Genomic DNA, 10,527 nt, shown 5'->3' with positions numbered 1-10,527 from the left:
AGAAAAATATTGTAGGTGCGAGGAGAAGAGAAGGTATAATAGAATTAGAGTTTATATGCCCCGAGGAACGCGACACATGGCAGAGGTCATTTTTGAGTTTTAAAATGAGTATATTGCACGTGGCAACATTGTTAAACTGTTTTTTTCTCTTTTCAATTTCGCATAATAAGAGACAGTGATCTTTTGGGTGATGCATTGATAAAACATTTGAAGCGTGTATATTTTCAAACGAGCTTTTGACGAACATGTGTCATCATACATGACAATGGACTCTGCACATAGTTCGTCGCTGTCATTGATTTTGGGAATAGAATGGAAGTAATAATGAACCATATCATGGTATCCAGATAGAACTTTCGACGCGATCGCACGGAAAACTATTGGTTGTCTCTTCACTGTTTTTGGAATAAACTTTTGGAACCCTGTAGACGAAAGAGAAGGACAGAGGAAGAGAACCGAGCTTACTTAAGTACTTGGCTAGCTTGACTGAAGTCCACTCTAGCTTCGGTGAAATCCAAACTTATTAAAGCCACCAAAATGTCGTCTATGTATTGAACTACACGCCTCACTGCCTATGACGTCATCCCCTCAACCCCCCCCCCCGCCAGCGCCACTTGCCGGGCAAGCTCCCTACAGAACCCGAATCCGTCCTGCACCTACCGAGCCAAGGATTCACGTCCTGGGATCCCATACCCGTCAATCATGCATGTAAACGGGGAAAGCATTCGGATTCAGATCTAGATTTGGATCTACTCGCATCCTCGACGCATGCTCCCAGAACACCATCCACGCGATCGGATACGAACATCCGTTTCAATGACGCAATGCTAATTCATGTGAATCATGAACGCTGTATGTGCGCAGGACCAGAGTTGATATTCAATAACCGCATACCCAGTTTCGGCAATAAACAGAGTACTCAAGGCAAACATTTGCCCTCTTTCCTCACCGGCCCAGCGTCCTGCATCACGCAATCTAACCCGCGCGCATCGGTCCTCCATCTTCACCTTTGACAACGGGAAAGGTGCATGTTATTTCGTCACACAGTAGTAGTTAGCCCAGGCCCAGACACCGCTACCACTGCCACGGATCATGGATTGATAAACCCGATAGCCGGCCTGCAAAGCGGGGGCGCAGCAAAGCAAGCAAGCGCAAGCAAGCAGTCTTGGAGGATCAAGCTCGTAGCTGCAGAGGCGGGTCAGGAGGACAGAGGTTTGTCTCAGCCTCACCTTTGTGCCCCACTCTTGCTGGCCTGAATAGGCAGCAGACATGCATTCAGGCATCGAGTTAGCGACACGTCGTTTGCTTTGCCTATTTTTCGCCTTTTGTTCTGGAGATTATGTTAGGGTATTGATAAGAGGGTATGAGTGAGAGGAGGCGCAACGGTAAATACGGGACAGATGCCCGTTTACTTGTATGACTCTTACCGAATAGGTACCAGTCACGTGAAAGGACCACATGTGCATTATGGTCACAATCTGGACGCACTTTCCACGGCTATGCCTCGCCTCACACGCATAACCCGAATGCGTACCCGTCCGTCAAACCCCACGGCTCCGACCAGCCACAAGCAGAAAACAGCCACAGTGATATTTCCAGCCCCTCCCTTCACGCACTTGCCTCTATCAAAAAGTCTCCCGTCTCCGTACATCTGCACTACAATCCTTCAAGGGCCCCTGCTACCTACAATCCTACAATTCTACTAACCGTAAAACCATCCATCTTCCGCTACACATGCTATTCCCATGCCATGCCATCTCATCTCATCTCCGCCCCCGCATCCGCCTCTGCATCTGCATCTGCACCATCTAGAAACCCCCACCCCCATCCCAATCCTCCCTATCTAAATCTAAATGCACACCCCCACGTCAAACTCACAGCCAAAAATCGCGCCAAGCTTCTCACCCGCCCGCATCAAACAGCCGTAATACAACTCCTCCGCCCGTGCGTCATGGTTGCTCAAACGGGTAAGTAGCTCGCTGTACTAACTGATCGGCCGGGACGAAGTGCCGAGAAGGAGGGATGGCGTTGCCGAGGTGAAAGATGGAGAGGTATATTCTTAGATTTTGGATTGTGGCATTTGTAGGTGTTGGTGGCGATGGAAGCGTGGAGATAAGGCGGGATTGGGGAGGGGAGGCAGGAGGCGCTGTGACTGGTAGGTTGTATGCAGTGAGTGGATTGTGGATGGATTGTGAATTGTAGGTAGGCGGGGCCGTTAATGATGATGATGATGATGATGATGGTGTAAATATAGATGTTTTATGTTAGTGTACCAATGTTTTGGACATGTAAGAAGTAGGTTTGCGGGGGTGCCGTTGGCTGCTTAGTGGGAGTTCCGACTTCGCGACTGTGAGGGAAGGGGTGCCGGAGTGAAGAACAAGTTCTGGGGGATATCAGCTCATTAGATAGCTGGATAGCGATGTTTTGCAAATATTGAATTAAGATATCAGATGCTAGAGGGAGATGAGAACTAGCAGCTAATGTGGTGTTGGAACGTTATTCTTTCTATAATTTATCATGTAGAAAACGAGAGCAGCGTACTAAACGTATCCTCAAACCAGAAAGTCGAGAGAGAGCCAAAGTAGACGCTAACGTAATCTCCCAAACGCCAAAAACCAAGGGTATCAACTAAGCGAACGTGTCGTGCAAACACCTTTTTCTTGCGAACCAAAGAAACTTCCACCAAGCCAAACACCTACCCATTCACTCCTCATCATCCTCATCCTCACTACTCTCCACAGGCGCATGCCGCCTCCTAGGCTTCCCACTTCCAATTTTCCACCCCTCAGCATCCCTAACAACAAGCCCCTCCTCAACAAGGTACTTCTCGAGCCCCTCATCTGCCCTCCACGTAGCCGGATCAAGCATACTAGCTACACTGCTCTGATCCTTCTCCAGATGATGACCCACATGTTCCATGCGCTCATCCCACGATGTCGCACCCTGGAACGTCTTATCGCAGAACAAACACTTTGAGCATTGTGGTGCGCAGCGTAGGGGGAGGTGACAGCGCGTCTGAATTTCGACGAGGTTGTCTTCAGTGACGGGGTACTTTTCTGGATGGTTGGATGAGGTCTTGTCTTTGGGTGCGGCGTGCATGCGGCGGAGGTGTTGGGTGAAGAGGTCTTTGCGGTTGAAGTCGTTGTAGTAAACGGCGTGCGAGTTGCTTGGGTCGGTGGAGGGGGCGCAGAGGTTGCAGCGCCAGTAGGCGAGCTTGATGTGTTGGGTGCTGACGTGTCGCTTCCATTCGTTCTTGGAGGGGAAGCTGGATGTGCAGCCGTAGACGGCGAGGGGACAGGGGAAGGGCCGTTGGTCGCTGTCTCGAGTGTTGGTGTCCATGATGACTCCCCTGTATGCCTTGGAGGTCCTTCGAGACTTCTTCTCTGACTTTACTGATGAGATGGGACTAGTGGTCTGGGAGTCTTTGCGTGCGTGGCCGCGTCGCTTTTGTGTCCGGTTTGAGTTGCTGTTGGATGCTGTAGACCGTCTTCGCTTCCTGGAGCGGGACGAAGAAGGACTGTAGTCAGAATCAGATGCGGGCTCGTCGGGTATATCGACAGGCTCAACTGATTGCGCGTCGCGCACTGAGTGGCCAATGGCAGAGTCTGCGTAGCCCATGTATTCTGGCGTTGCTTCTTCCTTGACAACCTCATCCTCCTTGTCGCAGGTGGCTTCTTGCTTCATCTTGACTTCCTCAGCTTCCTCTATCACTGCTTCGTGTACTGGTGGCTCATACTCCAGCTCGCGAAGGCTGATGTTCTGTTGGAACTTTGGAGTCTCGGTTGGATAGGATCCACCTTGGAACTGCTCAATTGGATTGAATGCAAGCGATAATTGGTACTGTTCCATTGGACTGCCGTGCGAGTGCAGGCCCGTATGATACATCTGTGGTGAAGGTATTTCATCTTGTGTGTTCTGGCTAGTGTTGCCAGACGATGTCCGGTCTGGCGATATGTTGCGAAAGCAACCTGTGGAAGGCCATTGCTGCTCGTAGTACCTTTCGTATCGACCGTCCAGTGGGATGTTCGCATGAAGCATGCCGGACGTAAGTGGAGACTGCTCGAGCATGAACCGCTGCATTGGTTGGACGCTGACCGCGCCGCAGTCGAAGTCGCCAATGTACGCTTCTTCCATAGGGAAGCTGACTGGATGCTGCTTGTATGGCTGCCAGTAGTTGTAATGCTCTGCTGCCCAGCCATGCATATGTGAGTCGTCCATGGCTTGTATTTGCGGCAAGTCTCCGAACTGTTGGCCGTTCATAGCCATATCCAATGTTACACGAAGCGACAAGTTCGGAAAACCGAGATTGTCAATACAGATCGAGGACCTTGTAATGTACTGATAAAAGACTACACTGGATAGTTAGAACTCTATGCCCATCACTAATGTCTCATGTCAAGGTTTTTATCACTTACAACGAAGCTAACAGCACGATCAAAGTGTTCGCTCGTAATACTGGCCGTGAGCCACAGTCCGAGCGCTGGGACTAGACGAAGAAATAGCAAGACAAAGGAGGCGGAGCAGTGATTGATGAGTATAACAGCTCAAGGCAGCAAAGCAAGAAACCGGATGTCGAGTTGCACTGCCTAGTGTCCTGGTATGATGTACCTCTGAGGCCGTCATGCTCTACAGTGTTTTATGTCTATATGCCCTCAGCAGAGCCGCATGGAGCCACCAATAAAAACCGATCTTGTGAAACCTTGCACTTGACATGTACTCCCCTGCACTTCAGCTTGACCGGTGGGCCACTCTCGGTAGGAACGCATGCTGTCAGCCACCACTAGTCCTACGTGGACACTTGGCTCCTGCCGCGTACAGCGTATAGTGTCCAACCCCAGGATGAAGCCGCAGATCCATGGCAATTTCGACAAAGCTCTGGCAGATCGCTACTGTATGGCGATATGACCAAAGCTAACTCCCATGCTCTGAGCTGCATCCCGCGGCCTGGGCAACTCACTAGATCATCCGGAGGACGATGCGGACCATACGATGGGAATACAGCGCTGTGGGCCCACCAGTTTGACCGTTGGGGGCCAGACGCTAACGAAGCAACGAGATGAACAACAGACGTACGGTACACTGTAGGAGACCGAGCCCATCACCCTTGATCTCATCAGGAGGCCGCGCATTAATGTTCGGGGTCAGTCACTGTTGTGCACCCGCACCTGCATCAAGGACTCGTTTGTTCCGATGGCTGCTGCGTAAAAGGGAACGCTGATGAGGAGCCCGGGTTCCGATCAAGAGGGAAAGCCATGGTCCGTCAAGGGGTGGAGTACTGCGGTTTTTCATTGGGGGTCGCTGCATGATGGCTCACTAGATGGGGCGCATTCCACTCAAGGACACTCGAATTAGGCATCCAAATAGGGCGGAGCATGGCTCACAAGGTGATGTGGCGTAGATCGCCAGGAGGGTGTTGGATATGCCGCTAGCGACCAGGACCAAGCTGTCATCTCATGAGCGCTGGTCAAAGATAGCGACATTGATGCGCCTGGGCTGTTTTGACAGCTGAACGCAGCCATTCACGTCCGTCACTGCCTCACAGATCAGGCATCACACTAATTAACTAATTAGTGAAAGGAACCATGTCCGACAGGACTGGCGTGTCTGGGATTTCGGGGCTTGCTTGGGGGCGGTGCGTGCCGTGTCGGTCTTGGTGACTGGCGAGTGGCGGGGGGGGGGGGAAATGGCGGGTGTTGGGGCGCCGGAGCGCGAGCGCGTGCACTGTCTCAGGTCAAAGGAGGACCATGGGCCTTCTGGATTGAATTCCGCTGCCCCTGCGTCAGCGCGTGGGTGAGCAGGACAAGATTATCGTCAGAATGGATTCGCTATCAGGTATCGCAACAGATCATCCAGCGGCTCTGTGTGCAGGGGATTGACAAGGTGTTGAAGCATGTGAAATTAGCTACTCGCAGAACATGTCATTCGTTCCACATGCTTATCCCCGCACATGTCCGGCTATGCCTGCAAGCCATACCACCAGTGGTACCCAAAACGTACGACTGCGACATGAACATGACAGTCATGGAAACTGGCTATCTCGCGCCGGTCATCTTGCTCAGGTACTACTGCGCAGTGGCGCGTGGGATGGTACTTTTTACGTCTTTTCTCTGGATATGTACGAATGCCAATCGACGACTTGATGGCTGTGCTATAGACAACTGACTATGCCAATGGGTCAATATCACGCTCCCATTTTGGCAATGAGACGCTCTTCAATGCCATCCAGAATCCATCGGTGCTCCAGCACCTCGAGATTCTCAGCTTCGCTCAAGAAGAGCTTATCTGGATCCTGCTCTGGACCCATCATGCCACCCGCGCCTGGATTGGCCATGGCCATCTGTTGCGTGACCTGATTGGCGGCTGGGTGCACCGGGGTTAGCTTAACCCAAGTTGGAAATAAGTTCTGCTGTACATACCATTGTTGCTTCCGAGAATAAAGTTATAAACGGGCTGCAGTCCGAACAGGGTAAGGAAGTACCACGACAAACTGGATACCCATCTGACATCAAGATCACGGGTTCCCACTCCAGATTGAAGCATGGACTTGAACTGTGGCGTCAACGGGAAGGGTAGTTTCACTGTGGAGTAGTATCGGTTAGCGAGGACTATATTTGCTTTTTGCACACAGGGCCGAAGTTCGATGCTTGCCGAGTGCCCGCTCAAACGTATCCGACGTGATGGTCCGACCAGCCGCTCCGCCATATTTGCCATATTCGATATGTGGAGTAGCGCATAGCCACATGGATCGAAAGGAATGCAATCGCAACACCCCAATCTCTAGCGCAATCCTCAATGCCCGAGTAGCGAGCGGTAGCTGACATGTGCAGGAGAAGAGGTTTGACGAGATGCCGAATCTATCCTCTCACTCGCTCAGGGGTGGCGTCTCCAGATTGGGAATGCTCTACGAAAAAGTCGAATGACACGAGCGGCCTTGGTTTCTGCCCCGGGAACCCACATAGTGAAATGGAAGACTTACTAATAACGAAGCCCGAAAAGAAGGCATTGATCCACCCCATAATCAGCGTCTGCGGAATCATCATCGTCATTTGTCCCTTCATCATGCCCATCATGCCCTCCATGGCCGCCGGGTCGCTCATAGGATTCGGTCTCGGTTTCCCTCTCAGCTCCGGCTCAGCCAGAAACCTGCCTTCTTGGTAGGCCTGCACCATGAAGGCTTTACGCGTAGCAAAGGCATTGGGGGAAAGCACCTGGGCATTCGTTCGCAGGTTGACGCCGCGGATGAGGGAGCGCTGTTGCCGGATCTTGGCCAGTTCCTGTTTCTTGGGCGTGGTTTGGAGTAAAGTCATGGCGTAGTGGCGCAGGATGCCGGTGAGGACCTGAACGGAAATTGTTAATTGGGTCCATGAATTGAGACAGAGCATAGGAGAAGTACCATAACCACTGTAATGGGGAGAAGTATCCACCAGCTGTAGAATTGTTAGTTGAGTCGCTTTCATCCCATCTATCAACAGCGGCGCACGTACAACAGGGCGGGATCCCGATGGATCGTCTGAACTACAGGCTGTGCCATGGTGCCGGTAGTGGACGGAGAGGACGGGCGTGATGCAGCGAGGCGTGGAGGGGTGGAGGTGGTCGGTGGGTTGTTGGTGCGCGACGACGACGACCGAGTTGAAGCTCCCGCCGCTGAGGCTCCGGCGGGATGACCAGGGTCCGCGCTTTGCCCTTATGGAAAGGTGTCCATCCACCAAAGATACATCTACCAACTCTGGAAGAGCTCCCAGACTGCACTGCTACCCTTTTAATCCTGTCCAGTCTATATACGAAAAAAAGTCTTAATCTCATCATGTCGGCGACTCAGAAAATTGCAGTGCACTCACTTTCTGGTATGACCCACCAGCACTTACTACCTCTCCATTAATTCCCAGTGTATGTACTAAAGACTACTCGCAGACCTCAAGAACACAACAGACGATGCGCTGCCCAACTACCTCAACTCGCTCAAATTCAAGCAAATCCACACCCAGACCGACGTACGATTAGTCCTCGGCTACACAGCCGTCACCATCGCCGGCGCCCTCTTCTACTACGACTGGAAGTTCGGCTGGGAAGCCAGCAAGCCATTCACCCTCCCGGCCGTCGTTGCCTACTTCATTTTAAATGGCGCGTTCAGCTTCTGGCTCTGGATCGTGGAAAAGGGTGTTGTGTACGAGGGAGAAGGCAAGACCGGCAAGGTACGTGGCAGCCCTTTCGAACCGACCGCGCGCAGTTGCTAACAAGCCAATCAAAAACAGGTGAGGATATCATCACACACCAAGAAACACATCCCAATCTATGAATGCGACGTCGTCTTCACACCCGCACCCTACGCCTCGAACCCAAAGCAAACCCTCCACATCCGCGCGCCCATGACCCGCTGGTTCACCGCAGATGGCTACTTTGTTGCGAAACCCTTTCAGCAATGGCTCGCTTCTGAAGTCCCGGTCATCGGCGCTGCGGACCCTAACAATGTCGTAGAGGAGATTGGACGGGGAAGCGCAGGCATGGACACGACGATGAACTTGAACAGCTCCAATGCCATAGATGTTCTGCAACAGCTCAAGGCTAGCGGCGCCAAGTTTGCGAGCGGTGATGCGCAGAAGCGGAGGTAGTGAGGGAGTTGTTCGTGCGTTTGGAGGAAGATAGCTGAGGACTGGGTGCATGGTTCAGCAGGGAATGCACATATATGAGAGGCAGGGCATTGCCTACTCTAAGTGTGAGAATTCAGAGCACGGCAAAAAGTATGCGGGAGTTATATTGGCAGAATTCGTCACCAATGCATCGGAAGACCTTGTTCAAAGTTATGTCGAGTTTTACTAGCTAGGAATGACATGCTACTAACGCCAAAAAAATGCTGATGTGAGCGATGACTCCTGTATCCAATCTACGACATCTCCTGCTCAAGGAACGGTAGCACCTCAAGTTCCCTTTGGATGATTCTTTCAAACTCTTCCCTATCGATGCCCGACGCTCTCGCCAAGCGGAACAAGCTCTTGATATCTGTGCTGATATGTTGCTTGATGGCAAGCTCTGCCTGGCTTGAGTCTTGTGCCTTGCGTTCCAGTCTCTCCACGGAAATTGAAGAAGCAGAAGATGAGGGCCTAGGGTGGCTGAGCTCACTGGTTGCAGCGCCTTGGTCCTGTACGGTTGATTCGAGATGTACTGCGCTGTCATTGCCGTGGATAGCGCCGACATTGAGATTGTTCGTATACGCCGGTGGCATGGACGAGTCGTAACCATTAGGACCAAGGTTGGATGTCTCCAGGGGTTCCGTCTGGGGCATCCGGTTGTAGCTGAGCGCATTGCCGTTGAGAGTAGACTCACCGGCCGCCGGGTTTTCCTCGTCTGGGTCGTGCGCGTCTAGCGCAGGCTGCACCTCAGAGGCGTAGCGCGCAAAGTATTCAAGTTCTGATTGCGTGGGTCCGATTTGCGTCGTACCGCTGGCTCGTGGAGCAGGGGAACGTTGTGGCTGCGGTGTACGTCCGGGTGTCTGATCGTAGGCAGCCCAATACGAGCCATCGTCGTCCTCCTCTGTCACAGCAGGTTCCGCTTGTATTGTCAACTCTTGAGGTTTGATGCCGTTGCTCTTGCCTGGGATTGGCTTTCGCCTGAATCCCGCTTCGTCAGCTTCGGCGATGCTTTCAAACCATTCGGTGCCGTCCTCGGCGTCCGCTGTCCCTCTCAGCTCAGCCAGTAGCCATCGACTCCCTCCCTCTCCACCTGTGCACCAAAGATATGTAGGTATGAGGTTGTATTCGCCCAGTATCAATTTCGAGTGTAGTGTCTCGGGATCTGACCGCCTGTACAGTATTTGGTCTGGCTCCTCCACTTCGATCTCGCCCGAGGACGGATGCGGCTCTACATTGATCGTTTCGATGATTTGTGGTAGACGTCCTGCCACTTCTTGGTCCCAGCAAAGCAGCGAGAGCCACTCAGTGGATGATAGGAGCTGTACTCGTTGACGAAGGATAGGCGACAGAAGAGGTAGGAGGCCCGGAGGTACGTCCTTTGACGCACTAGCCGTTGATAGACAGGCGAGGAGGGGTGGAAGGAGTTCCCTGGAGTCGGGGCGGGGAATCATCTGGTTCAGTCCAGGCATGGCTGTGGTGCGGGGAAGACGATGTGGCGCGTGGCGCTTACAGCTCAAAGCGGAGATCTGGCAGTCTCCAAGGAAAGAGGATATCGCGAGGACTGCAGCTTTCTCCAAAGGCTCAAAGTTGAGTATTTGCAGAGGGTATGTGGCCCAAAGTATGTGTGCAATATGCTGGTGCTTTTTTCTCGTCTTAAAAGAGCCGGTGCTTTACCGTCGTATGAGATGAGCGAAATTTGTGGTAGTTGTTGTACAGCTCTCCAATGGCTTGAGATGTCCCCTGGGTTACAGAACTGGTGTTAAATTAGTCTGGTGACGTTGTCACATGCAAACGCAATCAATGGTGTGTAGGAAGTCCCAAGCGTTGGAGCGCGGGGATGGAAAAAAGTGATAATAGTAGTTCTGAGGAGGAGACAGAGTAGAGGGAAGAGGGAAAAATG

The 10,527-nt window shown here is 52.2% G+C and overlaps 4 protein-coding genes across 4 annotated transcripts; 1 reads left to right on the top strand and 3 right to left on the bottom strand.

Annotated features, from left to right (window-relative positions):
* Nucleotides 1-2,323: 2,323 nt before the first annotated feature.
* Nucleotides 2,324-4,266, bottom strand: PtrM4_139410 (Herpes-BLLF1 multi-domain protein; the record flags this gene model as incomplete). Its single annotated transcript, XM_001938026.2, has 2 exons — nucleotides 2,324-2,383; nucleotides 2,800-4,266. The coding sequence occupies 2 exons, from the start codon at nucleotides 4,264-4,266 to the stop codon at nucleotides 2,324-2,326; spliced, it is 1,527 nt and encodes a 508-aa protein (XP_001938061.2).
* Nucleotides 4,267-6,181: 1,915 nt separating this feature from the next.
* On the bottom strand, nucleotides 6,182-7,307 carry PtrM4_139400 (DUF106 domain containing protein; the record flags this gene model as incomplete). Its single annotated transcript, XM_066109425.1, has 3 exons — nucleotides 6,182-6,360; nucleotides 6,417-6,578; nucleotides 6,977-7,307. The coding sequence occupies 3 exons, from the start codon at nucleotides 7,305-7,307 to the stop codon at nucleotides 6,182-6,184; spliced, it is 672 nt and encodes a 223-aa protein (XP_065960347.1).
* A 497-nt stretch (nucleotides 7,308-7,804) lies between these two features.
* Nucleotides 7,805-8,609, top strand: PtrM4_139390 (putative microsomal signal peptidase 25 kda subunit protein; the record flags this gene model as incomplete). The annotated part of the gene is made up of 3 exons (XM_001938028.2): nucleotides 7,805-7,844; nucleotides 7,912-8,192; nucleotides 8,253-8,609. 3 exons carry the CDS (start codon nucleotides 7,805-7,807, stop codon nucleotides 8,607-8,609), a joined length of 678 nt encoding a protein of 225 aa, XP_001938063.1.
* Nucleotides 8,610-8,881: 272 nt separating this feature from the next.
* On the bottom strand, nucleotides 8,882-10,096 carry PtrM4_139380 (uncharacterized protein; the record flags this gene model as incomplete). Its single annotated transcript, XM_066109424.1, has 1 exon — nucleotides 8,882-10,096. The coding sequence occupies one exon, from the start codon at nucleotides 10,094-10,096 to the stop codon at nucleotides 8,882-8,884; it is 1,215 nt and encodes a 404-aa protein (XP_065960346.1).
* Nucleotides 10,097-10,527: the final 431 nt, after the last annotated feature.

This window comes from Pyrenophora tritici-repentis, chromosome 8 (genome assembly GCF_003171515.1).
Source record: "Pyrenophora tritici-repentis strain M4 chromosome 8, whole genome shotgun sequence".
NCBI classification, from domain to species: domain Eukaryota; kingdom Fungi; phylum Ascomycota; class Dothideomycetes; order Pleosporales; family Pleosporaceae; genus Pyrenophora; species Pyrenophora tritici-repentis.
This window is presented reverse-complemented; position numbering and strand designations above follow the sequence as displayed.